General features: G+C 43.3%; 1 protein-coding gene across 1 annotated transcript in view; it reads left to right on the plus strand.

Annotated features, from left to right (window-relative positions):
- Nucleotides 1-19154, plus strand: part of AGPS (alkylglycerone phosphate synthase) — a 70160-nt gene that overhangs the window by 22393 nt on the left and 28613 nt on the right. The window contains exons 4-10 of the mRNA XM_066612320.1: nt 1730-1850; nt 1942-2016; nt 8035-8106; nt 8490-8569; nt 10637-10717; nt 17187-17312; nt 18522-18630. Of these exons, the coding sequence (XP_066468417.1) occupies nt 1730-1850; nt 1942-2016; nt 8035-8106; nt 8490-8569; nt 10637-10717; nt 17187-17312; nt 18522-18630 (664 nt within the window). The remainder of the gene's footprint in view (nt 1-1729; nt 1851-1941; nt 2017-8034; nt 8107-8489; nt 8570-10636; nt 10718-17186; nt 17313-18521; nt 18631-19154) is intronic.

Below are 19154 nucleotides of genomic sequence, written 5' to 3' on the forward strand. Positions count from 1 at the left end.
CTTTCACTTCTCTTCCTGTCTGGAGAAGAAGCTAAAATTTCTGCCTCTGAATACCGTAAGTACTAGTAAAAATTCTTTTTCCTCCACCCTTGTGTCCTGCTTCTCAGCCCAGTGTCACCCCCACTTCACCAGACAGTTGCTAAGCTGCTTTATTCACTGTATTGATCTTTATAAATTTGACCCAGATTTTCAAGCTCAATTTTTAGGCATAAATTCTTCGACTTATGGGCGAGTATATACGGTGATCTGTGTTTTTGAAAAATAAAGTACTTTTGGTCTTATAAGAACATAAGAACATAAGAACAGCCCCACTGGATCAGGCCATAGGCCCATCTAGTCCAGCTTCCTGTATCTCACAGCGGCCCACCAAATGCCCCAGGGAGCACACCAGATAACAAGAGACCTCATCCTGGTGCCCTCCCTTGCATCTGGCATTCTGACATAGCCCATTTCTAAAATCAGGAGGTTGCGCATACACATCATGGCTTGTACCCCATAATGGATTTTTCCTCCAGAAACTTGTCCAATCCCCTATCTATTACGGTGCTTTCTTACTACCTTTCCCAGTGACGCCAGTACACTCTTCTTGGTGTCTTTTAGTCATTAATAGAATTGGACATAATATTCTAACAGAAATGAGTGTGGGACTTAGGGTAGTTAGAACAGGTCAAGTTAGTCAGCTGAAAAGAAATAATAATTGAAACCAGTAGAGGTCAACCTTTTGGGCAAATATGCCACAAGTCAAGTCCAAAGTGAATGTGTGCAGTTCTAATGTGCTCTTCATGCACGCTTCTGTTCTTGGGGCAGCTTGGCTTGGGACTTCAAAAATGGGGAGTGGGCAACAGAGGACTGTAGTATGGAGCAGGCATAGTAGCCTGCAAACCTCCCTGTGTCATAGCCAGGTGTATAGATCCTCCTTAGACCACTGCCAGACCTAAGACATGTTGCAGGTTGGACACTCATCATCTTAATGTTTGTCATGAATTTTGGCTGACATCATGCATTTGTAAATGTGTGATATGTAAAAAGACTGAACATTGTGTCCTGCAATTGTAGTAATATATAGCTTAGTTTGAGCAGTAGCAAAATTTGTTCAAAGTGAAATAACTGAATAATAGTTTTAGGGTTAGCTAGCTGCCTTGTAGAGGTAATTTGCAGTGGGAAGACAACACTGGAGTAAAGAATTAAATACTCCATATCTGCACTTGTAGTCCCAGTCTAAGTTCTGATCTGACATGGTTGCTACACATGAGTAAACTAAAGCCTGTAACTGTCATCGCTTGTAGTTATGCCTTAACGCAAGGCGTTACCACATCGCATGTAGTTACGCCTTAAAATTCTGGCTTAGTTGAGAGGGCCAAATAATGAATTGGAACTACAAGATGTACACTGCTGGCATGAGCTGGGTTTTGTTCTTTGTATTGTGTACAACTGTACCTTTCATAAAATGGAGGATCTGTCTGTTCTGAGATCCTGCACAAAACAGTGCTATATAACTCATTGTTGATCTAATAGGCAGATAACGGGAACTGATCGGCCCAAAATATTTTGTTTCTTTGGCTAGAATACCTGCCAATCGTATGGGAACAAAGAGTGCTGTAATAAATCAGTGCAAGGGAAGCAATATTATGGGAGGTATTACTGTACTTGAAAGCACTGTGTGTGTCTGGGAGAGTTTATTCTGAGCATGTACACTGAATGTTGTGGGGTATTTGTCTTTCCATTGAAGGCATCCTTAAACGTTAATGATGTACCTCCTGCCATTGCAAATGAAGAGTTTCTCCAGGACCTCCAGACAGCTAAAATATCGTACTCCCAAGATGCAGAAATTAGAGTATTTAGATCTCATGGTAAGCTAAAATTGAGAAATACAACTGCACACTTTAACTTTTAAAAAAATGTATGAATTCGTTTGTAAGACTTCTTTTTCTTGTGCTTCAGGTCATTGCCTAAGTGAAATATTTATGGTCAGGGAAGGGATGTTTAAACGAGTTCCCGATGTAGTGGTTTGGCCAGGTAAGTTCTTCAGAATATTCTCACCCCTCAAGGGTGTGTGCGCGTGCGTTTTCCTGAATTGTGGTGTAACAAAACTAGAAATTCTGGAAAAATTGAACTTATTTTTTCAGTGACACTTGCAGGTGTTGCTGAATATAGAACCCCTTTCAGTATTTGGTCCAGGAGCATGGTTTGGAAATTGTCTAAGCATGAACTGCAGTATTGTGAGGAGGCTTTTGTAAGGCACAGTCTTTGACCCCACTTCCCTCAGATTCTTATGAAGTGAAAGAAATTGCCCAGTGCTAGGAAATGCAATACAGGGAGCCCACATATCTGCAGATCCCATATCTGCAGTTTCAGTTGACTGCAGACTGAGTCTGCAACCCTCCCCTTGTGCCCCAATGCACACCCCTTCCAGAAGTGAGGGGAGCTCTGCTCCCCTCGTCTCCAGAGGGTCTTCTGAGCCCAACAGAGGCCACACACATCCACCAGCAGCCTCTGCTAGTCTCAGGTTGACTGTTAGACGCCAAAAAATACTGCTTTCGGTTTTTTGGAAAGTTGCATATAAAGTGGCTTTAAAAGGCATTTAAGAGGATTTTATGCCTTTAAAAGGCATTAAGAAGGCTGGGGAAGCATTAAAACATTACTTCTGGTTTTCTGGACGGATGAGTGCAGCCTCAGAAGACCCTCTGGAGGGCTCTCATTGCTATCCACAGTTTCATTTAACTTCAAGGAGTTCCAGAACAGAACCCCCGCAGATACCGGGACACGTCTTTATACACATTGGGTTACATCATAAGGTGCTTCTTTCATTTGCAGAAGAAACTTCATTTGTGAAAGGCAGTGAGGTATGATTTTCTCCTATCTCCTTTTTTTGCAGCTCTTGTACCCCAAATAACTTCTTCTGAGGGGTGGGGGATACTTGGGAACAAATTTGGGGGAGCTAAAATTAGAGATAATCATCCCTCCCCACTTTGCACAAATGGAGCTTCTGTGAGCAGAAGCAGCCATTAGTATACAACCCTCTAGTAACCAACTGGTTTTGGCAAGGTTTGAAGCCTGTTTCAGTATTCACAAATCATCAGTTTCTTGTGAAGGTAAAATAAAAGCCCTGAATCAGTAACTTTTAAACCATATCTTTCATGAAATAATTCTTCTTAGAAACTAGAACTACACTTTATCTTAATATTAATATTCTACAATAAATGGTTTGCTGGGAGAGAAACTAAGATTGCCTGGAAGTATAAGGGTGAAAAGGAGAAAAAGAACTCTACGTCTACTCCCACATCCTGGAAGTAGTTGTTCTGATGCTGGCTGAGACAGTGCAACAGTAAATGAGAGAATGTTGTACTAGCACAGGCAGAAGAGTAATGTGTTTTGGTGTTCAAATCATGCTGGGGCTCAGGTGAAAACAAACTATTTCGGCACATGTAGATGAAGCAAAAATGCTCAGTCCTGCTAAAGGAGAGAAGCCCCCCACCCCACTTCCTCTTCCCAAGATTTTTGTAAAAACAAGAGTCTGGTGTTTTCTATTTCTGTCTAGGCTGTTTCAGGAGAACATAAAATGAGAGAACACAAACTATTCCCCCCCCCCAAAAAAAAAATCCTGAAGTCTTAGTTTTTGAAACTCCCATCCAGGAACAGCAAGATAAATATTCTCTGGAAGAGGAAGGGGTTAATTCTGTACTGTGTGGGATGCCCCTCCCTCTGCATGAGACAGGGCTGGACTGCTGACGTTGTCTCCTCCACCAGGGGGCGTCCCGATCCCCAGTCTGGACTGAAGAGCAAGAACCAGGATTCTCCTTCAGAGCTTCCCATGGATAAGAAATTTTCGCTCCTTCAGGTCCAATTTTAGATCACAGGACATGCCCAAGTCCAGGGCAAAGTGGGCCTAATCCCTCCTCTTCCCCAGAAGTAGGCCCCAGAGTGGCCCTGGCTCAGGACAAACCCCTAAGCACTCCAAGGACCACCGGGGGGCATGACGTCAACCTCGGAGACATCCCCTGTCCTTTAGGGTGGCACCTCCTTGACTTCGCAGACTCCTGGCAGGCTACCACCTCAGACGTCTGGGTCCTTCAGGTGGTTTCCCAAGGCTACGCATTGGAGTTCCTCTATCCCGTCCCCCCCGAGAGCGTTTCTGGTGGGTCCTGGTGTCCAGGGACCACTTGAAACACCAGCAGAAGCTGGATGCCATCCAACACATGCTGTGCATCAGGGCAATAGAGAGAGTGCCTGCAACCCAGAGGGATCGAGGGGGGGGGGATTTGGTGGTATTCCTAGTGCCGAAGAGAAATGGGGAAATGAGGGCCATTTTGGATCTGAAGTGGCTGAACGGTTTCCTGAAGAAGAGAAAGTTCAAAATGGAAACTTGGCGCTAAATCATAGCAGCGCTGGAAGAGAGAAGTTTCTTCTCTTCTGTAGATTTATCCGAAGCTTATCTGCATCTTCCTATCTGGCAGTCACACCGCCAGTCCCTCAGGTTCTGCTATGGGCAGAATCATTTTCAGTACAAATCGATGCCTTTTGGGCAGCGCCAAGGGTCTTCACCAAGGTCCTGGTGGTCCTGGTGGCCCACCTCAGACAGCAGGGGATTGCACTTTTTCCTTACCTGGACGATGTCCTGGTGAAATGGCAGACCAAAGTCCAGGCGCTGAGGGGCCTACAGGTCACCATGGACTGTCCTCCACAGGCATGGATTCATGATCAACGAGAAAAAGAGTTCAGTGGTCTCTCAACAGCAATTAGAGCACCTGGGGCTGTGGGTCGACACATCAGCCTTCCGCATTTCACTCTCTGAGGAGAGGCAGAGATCCTTGGAGACTCTGCTGAAAGCCATCATGGGGAAAAAGGAGGTGGATATTATGCAACTTGCCACTCTACAGGGACTCATGGTGTCTTGTCAGGAAGTGGTGGCTTGGTCCCGGTTTCATGCCTGTCCCCTCCAGTTGATTCTCTCCCCCTCCTGCATCTAGTGGAGAGGAGACAGCATCGCCCCATCCCCGTAACACAGCAGTTAAGGGATTGCCTGAAGTGGTGGCAGGCCCCAGGGAGGCTATCACGGGGGGTCAGCCTGGAGATCCCATCCGGGATTGTGTTGACCACGGATGCCAGTCTCTTGGGGTGGGGAGCACACCTGGAGGATGAATTTGCACAGGGGCTTTGGGAACCGAGGGAGTCCCAACACAGCATCAACTGGTTGGAACTGCGGGCCATCCAACTGGGATTAAGGCAGATCCACAGCAAGATTCAAGGGACCCACATGTTTGTAAGAACAGACAACACGACCGCAAAGGCCTATGTAAACAGGCAGGGAGGCACCAGGTCTGCACGGCTGATGCAGGAGGCCTCCAAACTCTTTCAATGGGCGGAGAGCAACCTAGCCTCCTTGCGGGCAGAACATCTAGCAGGATCGAAAAACATCACAGCAGATTGGCTCAACCGACAGTCAGTCAGCGAGATCGAGTGGCGCCTTCACCCAGAGGTGTTCGCCATGATAGCTGCAAGGTTTGGCCACCTGATCCTGGACCTGTTTGCAAGCGGTCAGAACGCTCAAGTAGCCAGGTTCTTCGCAAGGTCAAGCACCCCAGGGGCCGAGGATGTAGATGCCCTAAGGTGCCCCTGGCCGCAAGGGTTGCTGTATGCCTTCCCACCCCTGTCTCTTCTCCCGCTGGTCCTCTGCAGGGTCAGGAAACTGGGAGCGGAAGTTCTCCCAGTGGCACCACACTGGCCACGCAGGCCTTGGTTCTCGGGGATAGTACAGTTGGTGGAAGCGCCAGGGTGGCCACTACCAGCATGCACAGATCTGTTGCATGCAAGGGCCGCTCCTGCACCCAAGCCACAGATGTTCTGGCTAACAACCTGGCTGTTGAACGGGCGTCGCTGTCCCAGTGCAGTTACCCAGACAAGGTTCTGAACACCCTCCTGGCCTCCAGAAGAAAATCAACCAACAAGGTGTATGGGTATACCTGGAGGCAGTTTGTGCATTGGACCAATGCTAAAGGTGTCAGTGCCACCAGGCCCAGGACTAAACATATCTTAGAGTTCCTGCAGGAGGGTCTTGATAAGGGCCTCAGCACCTGCACCCTCAAACGGCAGGTAGCAACTCTGAACAGCATTTTGGGGGCAGGAAGTAAGCGCAGCATTTCTGCGCACCCACATGTCAGGTGCTTCCTTAGGGGTGTAGCTCTTATGAACCCCCCAACAGTTCATAGGTTTCCTACCTGGGACCTGGGAATGGTCCTCTCTGCCATGATGAAGGCTCCCTTTGAGCCCATGGCTACGGCCCCCTTGAAGGAAGTCACCCTTAAGACACTCTTCCTGGTCACAATTATCTCGGCCAGGAGGGTGTCAGAGATAGGGGCCCTCTCGGTTAATGATAGTCTTTGTGTCTTCCACCGGAACAAGGTGGTTCTGCGCCCAGACCCATCCTTCCTCCCTAAAGTGAATTCCCTTGTCCATCGGTCACAGGACATCGTGTTGCCCTCCTTCTGCCCGCAGCCAGTCCATAGGAGGGAAAAAGAGTGGCATACCCACAACGCACGCAGGTCTCTGCGTTACTATACAGAGTGTTCCAAGAGCATCAGGAAAACCAACGCCCTGTTTGTCACCTTTGCTGGCTTGTCCCGAGGCAAGAAGGCCTCAGTGGCCTCCCTGGCAAAGTGGCTAAAGGGGGCCATTGTGGAGGCTTATGGAGCACTAGGGGTAGAACCTCCCAAGGGTATCACAGCGCACTCCACTAGGGGGGCGGCAACTTCCGCAGTGTTTGAAGGGGTGGCCTCTCTCGAGGACATCTGTAAGGCAGCCACTTGGGCCTCTCCAAATACCATCACCAGGCACTATAAAATCGACCTGGCTGCCTCAGCTGAAGCTGCCTTTGGTAGGAGGGTCCTTCAAAAGGTTTTGCAGTGGTAGGGGGCAATCTCACCAGGCCCACCCAGGCAATATGTAGCTTTGGCATATCCCACACAGTGCAGAATTAACCCCTTCCTCTTCCAGAGAAAAATGGAATTCTTACCTGTGAATATCCTGTTCTTAAAAGAGGAAGGGGTTCATTCTGCCCGCCTCCTTCCGGAGTGAGTTACCCTGGCTGCAGTCCCTCCGCGGCTTCCTCGTTGGCTGGAGGGTGGTAGTTAGGGCACCCTGAGTCCAGATTCCCTACCTCTCTTCCGCATCATTTTCAAGCCTTGCTGATCTCAGCTGAGGCTTATACCAGGTGGCGCTGTAGGCTTCCAGGGTGCTCTGCAGGCCATGTGGAAAACCACAGCGGCGGTTTTGGGGAATCCTGGTTCTTACTCTTCAGTCCAGACTGGGGATCGGGTCGCCCCCTGGTGGAGGAGACAGCATCAGCAGTCCGGGCCTGTCTCGTGCAGAGGGAGGAGCATCCCACACAGTACAGAATGAACCCCTTCCAAGAACAGGATATTCACAGGTAAGAATTCCATTTTTTCACTTACCAGTGAATTCCTATTAGCCTCTAGCAAAAAGGCAGCTGGATCTGTTGGAGCCTTCTTTCAAGGCAAGCCGCTGCTCAGTATGAATATATAAAAATATATTTACTAAATATATAAAAACATAAAAATGGGGATTATGTTACTAATGCTATTTAATGCATTTTAAGAGAATTATCTATTTGTATTTATACTGCTGTTTCTCAGTCACAGTAATCCCCCAAAGTGGCTAACTTTCACAACAGAAAAAACAACTCAACAGCCCCTATTCTCTTTCCGATGCCTCCACTCACTCCTCCAGGTCTCAAGCAACTGGTAGTTTGAACATAATTCTTCCCAGACAGGAAGGACAAGAAAAAATTTCCTGCAAGTGTCTCCTTTTCTGGTTGATGATGCTGGGTTGATGTTCTTCCTGAGAGACAGGAAGTGCAACCTCAGGGCCCCTGAGAGTCATCTAGTTGATGGCAGAGGCCAGAGGATGCCTCAATTCACTTCTCCAGTCCAGGGCAACTAGTCATTGGAGCAGAATTCTTTTCACTCCTTTTAATTTTGAAATATATCTTTCTTTCTCTGTTCTCTTTTTTTTCCATAGAATGCCATGATGACGTAGTTAAAATTGTGGAAATAGCCTGCAAGCACAATGTTTGTATTATACCGTTTGGTGGTAAGAAATGTAACTACTTAACAACTTAATAACTGTAAAAGATTGCTACTTTAGAATAGTCCCTACTTCATTTTTAATGGATAAGATACAAAAAGCTGCTTAGAAACACCTGAAGGTTTGAGCATACCCAGTGGGATTTTGCCTTTTCTTAACAGCAGACTGCCTTTGTCACACCACAGTCTGTTACTGGAGTCCCCTCAAGATGAAGTAATACTTTAGTTAAAAAAGAAATCCTGTCTCCCCTTTTTAAATGTGGGGGATTAGAATCAAAGCAAACAAATCAACCCATTTCTGCCCAGCCCATAGGTTTACATGTTTGTTCTCTTTTGTGTATATGCAACTTTGGGCAGAAATGGTTTTTAATGTATTTTTCCTCTTTATAGGAGGAACAAGTGTTTCTAATGCTCTTGAATGTCCTGCTGATGAGAAAAGAACGATTGTTTCACTGGACACTTCACAAATGGTATGTGGAAATGCACTTTTCAAGTAAAACTCCACAGAATGTAGCAGTGTATATGAAATATCTCAGCACTAGGCAGTTCTTACCCTATAAGGATTAAGGCAGGGCAGACACACTTTTTGGCATGAGGGCCACATTGGGGTATGGAAATTGGACAGAGGGCCATTATGTGAATTCCACACAGTGTAGGAGTAGACACGTGGCCAGTTTTGCATGCCTGTGTACACCCAGTACATACTTCTGAACTGGGAAGGAATGCAAAATCCTGCATGGTTGTAGTGTGCTGTGTTTTGTTTTGTTAATGCAAGAATTGATAACCCAGGGGTTTGTTTAGAGCAGGGGTGTCCAAACATTTTGGCAGGAGGGCCACATCATCTCTCTGACACTGTGTCAGGCGCTGGAGAAAAAAAAGAATTAATTTACATTTAAAATTTTGATAAATTTACATAAATGAATTTATTAAAAATGGAACTTATATGAATGAACGAAGGTCTTGCAGTAGCTCAAGGCCTATAAAAGGCCTTGCACAAGGCAAGGCCAGCCTTTCCTTCGCTGCCACTACTGCATCACAGATGTGAAATAGCAAGTAGTAGAGGGAGCCCTCATCCCACAGTTTAGGTGAGAGGTTGAACAACCATCCTCATGCTGAGAGCAGTTGCATCGGGCCAGCATGGGCTCCAGCAAGCTGAGCTTGATGCTAGAGGCCAAAATTGTGAAAAAATTGGTATGTATGAATAATACCATCTTGTTATATATCATTGGAAAGGTAGTTTAATGCAGAATGCAATGAAACAAACCTCATTGGAATATCTGTATTATATCAATAGTTATTACCAATTAACCAGAAGATGAAAACACAAATCCAACAAAAAGTGGATTTCCTTAATTCAGAACTGACCTATGAGACTGATTGTTCTGAGAGCTACTGAGATACAGCATGGAACCAGTAAGGTCTCATTTCCATGTATCATTACCCCTGCTAACTGGATAAAGAGGTGCTTTCAAGTGGTGCTTCTCTTATATTTAGCAGGGGGAAAATAACTGTCCCTCTTCAACCCAGCAGTTTCTCTAACCAATAAGGGGAGCACTTTTTATTTATTTAATTAAGTAAATTTGATTTTGTTGTGGGGGGCCTATAGAATCTTCTTTGACCCAGGTAGCAGACAGATGCCTTAGCTATGCCACTAGGTGAGCTGCTGGGAGGAAGAGGCAGGTTTTCCCCCAATTTTCACTTTTTTAAAAGCTCAGGTGTGACATTACTTCCGGTGATAACTTCACTTCCGGGGCAACATTTTGAGCTCGGCACCGAGCTACACAATAATTAGCTATGCCATTGCACCATCAGAAGTGGTGAAACCTGTGAGACAGGGGTATGTATGAATAGTTAGATACCCAAGACCTTGACAAGTCTGTCTCCTAGCAAAGCTGTGAATTAATCCAGCATGCGTTAAACATCTGTGCAAATTCTTTTACGTTTAAACATAGGATTGCACTTGGGTGCAAGTAAAAATATTGCTAGCCAGACTTGCCTGAGCTCAGTTCATAGTGCAGTATTGTTATTAGTTTTGCATATGTTTGTCTACTACAAAATGTCATACAATACAGGGTTAGATAAATTCAAATTGGCACAGACATGGCTAGTTTAAAAAACAAAACAAACTTGTCTCTTAATAGAATTGATTATGTAAAAATACGTCCTACATTATTGCCTTTCATTGTGTCTTTAGAGCATTCTGTTGCTTGGAGCATTAATATTTTGAACTATCTATTTTATTAATAGCTAACAAACCATGGCATGTTAAGTTCTGTTCAGCAGAGTGGCATTTAGATGTGTTCTTTTAATTTTTACCCAAATCAAAAACTATTCTGGCTGACACTCTTTCTTCAACCTAATAACACAGTTTTAGTTCCACTGTATAATAATCGTAAATAAGGAAACTGGTAGTGGGGAATTATATTTATACCTTCCCTTCTTCAGTCACAGAATTGGTTAAGTGCTGCTTCTTTTGTAAAAGAACTGAAACGCTCATTGTTCATTTAAATGAATCTTTCTTTGTTTTCTTGCAACAGAATAGGATTCACTGGATAGATGAGAAAAATTTAACTGCTCATGTAGAAGCTGGCATTGTTGGACAAGAATTGGAAAGACAGGTATCTTTAATTTATGCCATTGAGAACTATTCATCTTTTACACTTGCCAAATGTCCTGCATATATTCTCTTTGAGTTAGCTATGTTTTTAGCATCACTCACGTTCTTATTAGTTCTTACCAGGTTCTTATTATTATTCCACGCTCCTCTCTAGGGCTAAGGGTAAATTTGCCCTTTAACATTTCTGCATTTTAAATAAAACATTTTCAGAACATCTTAAAAGTTTCAGTCCATGAGGCTGATTTCATGGATCAGCCTGATCTCTTGCTGATCTCTTGATTAAAATATGCAACTTGTCCCTTAAAATGGCCACAGTACCAGAGGATTGGAGGATAGCAAATGTTATACCAGTCTTTAAAAAGGGAAGGAGAGGGGACCTGGGAAACTATAGGCTGGTCAGCATAATATCCTGATATGTATGTGCAACCTCCTGATTTTAGAAGTGGGTTGGTGGTGGAAGAAGTTAGAAGAAGGTGGTAGAAGAAGGTAAGATGGTGGAATTGCCTCATCAAAGATAGAATCTTAAAATACATAGACGAACAAGACTTGCTGAGGGAGCATCAGCATGGCTTCTCTGGGTGTAAATCTTGCCTCACAAACTTTTTAAGAATTCTTTGAAAAAGTCAACAGGCATGTGGATATAGGAGAACCTATGGATATGATATATTTGGATTTTCAAAAGGCATTTGACATGGTCCCTCTCCAAAGGCAGCTGAGGAGACTTCACAGTCACAGAATTAGAGGGCAGGTCTTCTCCTGGATTTGGAACTGGTTGAGGACCAAGAAACAGAGTGGATGTCAATGGACAGTTTTTCACAATGGAGAGAGGTGAAAAGCATTGTGCCCCAAGGAACTGCCTTGGGACCAGTGCTTTTCAACCTTTTCATAAATGACTTGAAGACAGGGTTAAACAGTGAGGTGGCCAAACTTGCAGATAACACCAAATTTTTTCGAGTGGTGAAGACCAGAAGGGATTGTGAGGAGCTCTAGAAGGATCTCTCCAAACTGGGAGAATGGGTAGCAAAATGGCAGATGGGCTTCAAAGTAAGTAAGTGTAAAATAATTCACATTGGAGCAAAAAATTAAGAGTTCACATATAGGTTAATGGGTTCTGAGCTGTCTGAGATAGAACAGGAGAGGAATCTTGGGGTAGTGGTAGACAGTTCGATGAAAGTGTCGACTCAATGTGTGGCAGAGGTTAAGATGGCCCATTCTGTGCTTGGGATCATTAGAAAAGGTATTGAGAATAAAATGGCTAATATTATAATGTCATTGACCAAATTGATGGCAAGGCCACACCTGGAGTATTGCATCCAGTTCTGGTCGCCGCATCTCAAAAAGGATATCGTGGAATTGATAAAGGAGCAAAAAAGTGACTGAAATTATTACTGAGGTGAGGCACCTCCCTCATGAGGAAAGGCTACAGCATTTGGGGCTCTTCTTCAGTCTAGAAAAAAGGCGCCTGAGGGGTGACAGGATTGAGACATACAAAATTATGCAGGGGTTGGACAGAGTGGATAGAAAGATGCTCTTTTCCCTCTCACATAACACTAGAACCAGGGGACATATGCTAAAATTGAGTGTTGGGAGAGTCACAACAGACAAAAGAAAATATTTCATTACTCAGCATGTAGTTAGTCTGTGGAACTCCTTGCCACAAGATGTGGTGATGGCATCTGGCCTAGATGCTTTTAAAAGGGGATTGGACAAATTTCTGGTGGAAAAGTCCATCCTGGGGTACCTGCCATGATATGTATGTGCAACCTCCTGATTTTAGAAGTGGTTTACCTCAGAATGCCAGATGTAAGGGATGGCACCAAGATACAGCTGTCTTGTTGCCTTGTGTGCTCCCTGGGTCATTTGGTGGGCCACTGTGAGATACAGGAAACTGGACTAGATGGGCCTATGGACTCATCTGGCAGGGCTGTTCTTATGAGGCAAAACAAATGTGCACACGCCACCACTCTGGTGGGAGGACTGGGCCCGGAAGGGGAGTAGCACTAGGATCTATGGATTTTTCACCCACTGTTTTATCTCAATGCAATGAAAAAGGTCCTTGAAATTAAAGGGCAAAAAATGTGACTCTCTGAATCACATTTCAGAGAGTCCCCCTTCACCAGGAGCTGCAGCACAGGGAAAGAATGGAGGAGGTGATGATCACTTCCACTTTGCATTCTTTCAAGTGCTTGGGGAAAAGGAGGGGTGTTCCTCTCTGAATCTTACCCTTCTCTGCATCTCCATCCTGCCTCTGCTGCCTTTTCAGTTTCCTTCCCATCTCTGTCTCTTCCTCATGCATTTTAGTTTCCCTTGGTTCCCTTAGCCCTGCCTTCACAAACAGCCACAGCCCCAACCAAGCTCACAAGACTGGGTATGTAAGGTCTATGTGATTCCTATCCTATCTTGTGAGATCTCGCCATTGCCTTATCATCCAGTAGCTCTGGTAGGCTCATGCGGCCATCATAGCCATAGTGACATTGCACTAGTCTCTGTCTCTAACCCTCACAGGGTTGTTGTGAGTATAAAGGAGGGAAGAGGAGTTGTGTACAGAGCCTTGAGTTTTGTGAAAGAAAGACAAATAATGTGACAATACATTCTTACATAATTTCTCTTGCTTTTGCAGTTTGAAGATTCTCTGAAAAATCTTTATTTCTGCCATTTACTGTTCAGTTATGTGTTAAACCACTTTAGTCTGATGAGAATTTTTTTCCCTTAAGGAGTGGTCTCCTAGGCATTGTTCCAGAATTATAAGTAACTGTTGGTAAATGTGCGTTTTAGCATCAGCTATCTAACAGCTTGCTAGTTAGGTGAATTTTTAATTCTGAATTTAACGTGTACGTGTGTTTGGCAAAGATTAATGAACTATTGCTGTAGATCTAGCTAAAATCCATTCTTTAGTCAGTCTTCAAAACATGTTTGGGTCTTTGTGATATTTAGTAATGAACTTCCTATTGAGGAGTATCCCCTTTTTCAGAAGGGTTCTGTAGCTTTTTCCAAAGAAATGATTTTTGTTGGAAACTGCTAACACAGCACTTTCTGATGAGATGGCCTTTCATACTCCTTATTTTTATATCCTTCTATCATTTGATATAGTATTTTAACCTTTCCAGAGCTGTAGTTTTTTTTAAAGGTTAGAATTAAAATGCACAGAGCATATTCCCTTAATTTAAATGACATTTTCCCAGGCTAGTAACTTCTGATATTTCACCAACTGCTCCATTCTTGAAATGCCACAGAATCTTTTGTCCCACTAGAATAAGGCATAATAGCTTCTTTTGCTACAACTTCTTTCTTTAAAGCTAGAAAATTAACCTTCTGTCATTTCTCCTTCAGAGCTTCCCATGGATAAGAAAAGTTTTGTATTGGTTTTCTTATTTGTATTTTTCTCAATTTAGCATACATCCATATCACTGCAGTCATTGTTGAATGTACATATATAAATTGAGTCTCGGCACACGAAGTACAGTTCTGGAGTATCTACACTAGTCAATCGCTCAACCCAGAAAATGAGTTTACAGGCTGTAGAAAGTGCTGAAATGGCTTAATCAAATTTGTGGAAGAAAGTCAGAAGGCTCCCAACAGTGCTTGAAATGGCCAGTACAAAGTGTTCATCATTGTGCCATGCTTCAGCAGTACTTGATTATTTTATTTATTCTTCACATTTTTATACCCACCTTCCTCCAAAGAGCTCAGGGCAATGTACACAGCTGCTCCCCTCCTTTTGTCCTCACAACAACCCTGTGAGGTAGGCGTTAAGCTGGGAGAAAGTGACTGGCCCAAGGTCACCCAGGAAGCTTCATGACTGAGGGGGGATTTGTACCTGGATCTTCCAGGTCTAAGTCCAGCTCTCAAACCACTACACCACCCTGGCTCTCTGTTGATTATACTTGCAACCGTTTTAATATTGAAGGGATTTGTATCCCAATCCTGTTGTATCACAGTAGCTGCATTCTTGGGAAGGATTCTGTGTACATGTGAGAAGTTTGGATTCTTGTATTTGCGATTTTATAAAAGCTGCCATCATATTTAGCAATATGTGTTGTATTTTGCAACTAATACACATTATTAATATTTTCCCAATGTGGCATAGCTGTTGCTGGAGGGAAAAACTGTTTCCTTGTGATCAGGACTTATATGATTACTTATGTTCTGCTATCAGAAGTCTGGGGGGTAACCCACATGATTGCTACTGCAATATATAGACTGTGTTTATTTTTTCAAAATCTAGTACTAGAGAGCTGTTTACCTTTTAGCATGCTTGTTCGTTTTTCAAATTCTAGTGTGCTGGCATTCAAGTTCAGAGCCAGAAAAGATGGCCGCCTCCATGCATATGATTTCTATGTCAAAACTTGGTGGCCTCCATAGCGCATGTTAACAACTTAGCAACCTCCATACAACTGATTTCAATGATGGGATGCCATTTTGTAGTTTTTTAATGAGCCACGCTGGACACATGCTAGCAGCATGCTAAAAATGTCACTTCTGCCTATTTTTATCTAAAAAAAGAACTCAGCCATAGACTTAGCCACATGGTTTGGGGTGATGTCTGAATTGGCAAATGATGGTTTGTGATCAGCTAGCAGTCTAATATTGTTGTGATGTGAAGAATACAGGTATAACCTAATTATCCACAGATTTTTTTACCTGCAGTTTTATCTCAGTGCGATTAGAAGGGCCCTTTAAATTAAAGGAAAAAAGTCATTTAATAATAGCGTCATTAATGCGAGAGGGGGCAGCTGGCTGATAATCCATCAATAATTCTCTCTCCAGGCACTTAGAACAGCCTCACTCCCAGGCAAGCAACCCCTCCCTTCCTCCTGAGCACATGAAAGAATCCAAGTTATTATCACCTCCTCCATTCTTTCCCTGCACTGGGCTCCTAGGGAAGGAAGGGGTCACTGCCTCAGAGTGAAGCCTTTCTAAGTGCCTGGAGGGAGACTGATTGCCTCTGTGTGCATTACAAAAGGTCAGCAAGGCTATTTTAAAATCACTGAGCAAAAGGACATTGTTTTTTAAATGGATTTGCTTTAATTCATTTTTTGCCATCCATGTGAGTTCTGGGAACAGAATCCTCACGAATAACGAGATTCAACCTGTAATAGTTTGCGAACCATGGGTTGTGCTAATTATGGTTTAGTGCAGCAGTTCCCAAATTTACCATGGTCATGGCACCCTTCTTGGCTGTCCCAGGCGCTTCCATATTGGATTGCATGATAAATCATGTGATCCAAGATGGAAGAGTGCAGGAGAGCAGGGAAGAAGAGGCTGCTGGAAGAAGAGCACCCCTGTGAGTTCACCATGGCATGCAGTTTGGGAACCATTATATTAAATAATGTCTAGACTGAGCTGCTGTGTGCTAAAAATATTAAGTTTCTCTTTTAAGAGCCCATGATTACTGCACTATCAGATAAATCTTTCAATTTGGGGCATATCAACCCTCGCACCAAGTGATGTGCCAGAGGATTGATCATTCTGTAGCGTTTTATAGCTAGGCTAGCACAGATGTTTATGGTCCATCTTCAAACAATGCAAGATACAGATTGTTTTGCCAACAACTGTTGCACCAAAAACGTTTCTTCACCTATGTAGTATTCTTGAATAACCCATCTTTCAAATTTTTTCAACACAGATGCACAGTACTTGGCACCAATAGCTGTGCCAGTAGATAGAAAATTGGTTTGTGTGTAAAACAATTTCATTAGAATAGCTTTGGGGTCAGTGTATAAAGGAGTTCCATTCAATCCTTGAGGCAGTACAGATGGTGAAGCTAAACTAATAATGAAAAATGAAGCCAGTGACAAATGTATAGGAATTCCTGATCTGCATAGCAAATACACCGTGGTATTGCATGCAGAAATCCCAGCCAGATGGTTATATATTAAGGGAGCTGCTCTTCAGAGACTAGATTGCTCAGGATTTCTGCAGACCATGTGCAAATCATGTTGACAGTACCACAAATAAGTACCTACTTTATTGTTAGTGAAATTGTCTTGTTGCAGTCTTTTTGCTAATGTGCACTGTGAAATGCTGTCACCAAATGCATGCTCCTAAAACTGGGGTCCTGTTCATACTGCAATTTTAACTATATTCTGCATACATTGATTTCTTATGATGTGAACGCAAAGTCTGTGGATTCACTTGTGCAGCAGTGTTTGCAAAAGTGGTGGCACTAAAGCACTACATCATAGCACAAATTGCTGCAAACGTGAGTGAGTACTTTTTATGTGATTGCAGACACATATGTGACTGAGAATGACCATGTGGAAAGGCTTGCTGGTGAAAATGATGATGAACCTGTTAAGAATTCCTGTGCTCATCAAATCTCGCTTTTAATTAAATTATATTGATCCTTTGTCTTTAGAAAAATGAGCTCCTGTTTTTTTGTGTGTTTTTTTTTAAAGTTTGTAGTGTAAATTCAATGTCCCTTAGGAAATTCTCTCTTACAATAATGGATGATTCTTTTCTGTGCTTAGCTGAATGAAAGTGGTTACTGTACAGGCCATGAACCAGATTCAATGGAATTCAGTACTCTTGGGGGATGGGTGGCAACACGAGCATCAGGAATGAAGAAAAACATTTATGGAAACATTGAAGACCTGGTAAGATTTTAAAAATTTAACTTCACTGCAGTGCCACCCATTTTCATCTTTTGTCATTAATGCTGTTTCAGTGATGGAAAATATGCGTTATTTTAGATCAGGGGTGCCCAAACTCTAGCCCAGGGGCCATTTACGGCCCTATGGGACTCCCAGTTTGGCCTGTGGGGAGCCCCCAGTCTTCAATTAGCCTCTAGCCCTCCGGAGACTTGCTGGAGTCCTTGCTGGCCCGACACAACTGCTCTCAGCGTGAGGGCGACTGTTCAACCTCTCGCCTGAGCTGTGGGACGAGGGTTCCCTCCACTGCCTGCTGTTTCAAGTCTGTGATGCAGCAGCAAAAGAAAGTTCGGCCTTGCTTTTTGCAAGACCTTTTACAGGCCTTGAGTTATTGCAAGACCTTCATTCATATAAGTTCCATCTCTATTCATTTATGTCAATTTATTCAAATTTGAAATGTAAATTTAATTTTTTCCCCAGCCCCTGACACAGAGAGATGATGTGGCCCTCCTGCCAAAAAGATCATCTAGATCTGTTCTAGATCGTCTTTGGAATTTTCAGGTTTAAAAAAATTTGAAGAACTCTACACTTGAGTATTGAATGTTCTAACTCAGGGATGACAAATATAAGGCCTGCAAGCCAAATGCAGCCCCCAGAAGCAATTTATCTGGCCCCTGTTATAATGTGGCTTTCCCAGCATGATAGTTGGGCATGCTCATATCTTGAAAATATGAACAAGATTTGCACATTTTCTCTTCCGCCATTTGCAGCTAATGCGTTTCTATGTGAGAACAAAGTGCTTATTTCTGGCCCTCATGTGCTTAATGATGTCACTTTTTGCTTAACTATGTCATTTCTAGCCCTCAGTAGGCACTATGAATGCTAACTTTGGCCCTCTATATGAAATGAGTTTGATATTCCTGTTCTAATTAAACTGTGAGATTTCAGAATAGAGTGGGATTTAAATATTAAACAACTTATACCATCTTCCCTCTGTCTCCTTCTCTTTCCTATTGGGCTAGGAGAGAGAGTTAAGACAGTAGCAGAGTGTTTTAGTGGTTTCCTTCTGGAGGGCAACCCACAGTGTTCTTGTCAACTTCTCCAACCAGAGTATCATCTAACAGTGGCTTAGTATAGATTTGAGATAGGAGGTTGATATGTTTTCTTACATTCCCATCTGAACATAACTCTTACGGAATATCCTATATTAAACAGGTGATTCATATAAAAATGGTAACCCCAAGAGGTGTGATACAAAAAAGCTGTCAAGGACCACGTATGTCAACAGGACCAGACATCCATCATTTCATTTTAGGATCTGAAGGTACAATCAAAATAGGTGTGCAGTATCATTGTTTGAGAGCCCTTTGGTAACTGTATAAATACAATCTTATTTACTTGTACTTTTTAACTTAAGGAATAACATTTCTGCTATCACTATTTGGCTAAACTGCCCCCCCCCCCACGTTCACACTCCTGTCCTTCACCCTCTATTTTTGAAGATCCCCTAACCAACAAGAGCAACCCTTCAGGGCACACAGGAAGCTGAAGTGGGGAAGAGCTATTGGGAGCTCTTTGCTTGAATTTCTTCTGGTTTTGCAAGTCAAGGGCAAAAACAATTTTGTCCAAAGCATAACAACTGGCAATGTTAGGCTGGTGATGCATCTTGATGAACACTAATTCTAATGCATCTGATTTAAAACAATGTTACAGAGTTCATCATTATAATAATTTAGGCTCACTGATCTCTAGAATTGCCTTCTGAAATCTATCCCATTTATTTTGGGCTTTCTTTTTTTGTTCACAAGCTCTCAAGCATCCTTCTTAACAACATCACCAAACACCTCT

This window comes from Tiliqua scincoides, chromosome 1 (assembly GCF_035046505.1).
Source record: "Tiliqua scincoides isolate rTilSci1 chromosome 1, rTilSci1.hap2, whole genome shotgun sequence".
Classification (NCBI taxonomy): domain Eukaryota; kingdom Metazoa; phylum Chordata; class Lepidosauria; order Squamata; family Scincidae; genus Tiliqua; species Tiliqua scincoides.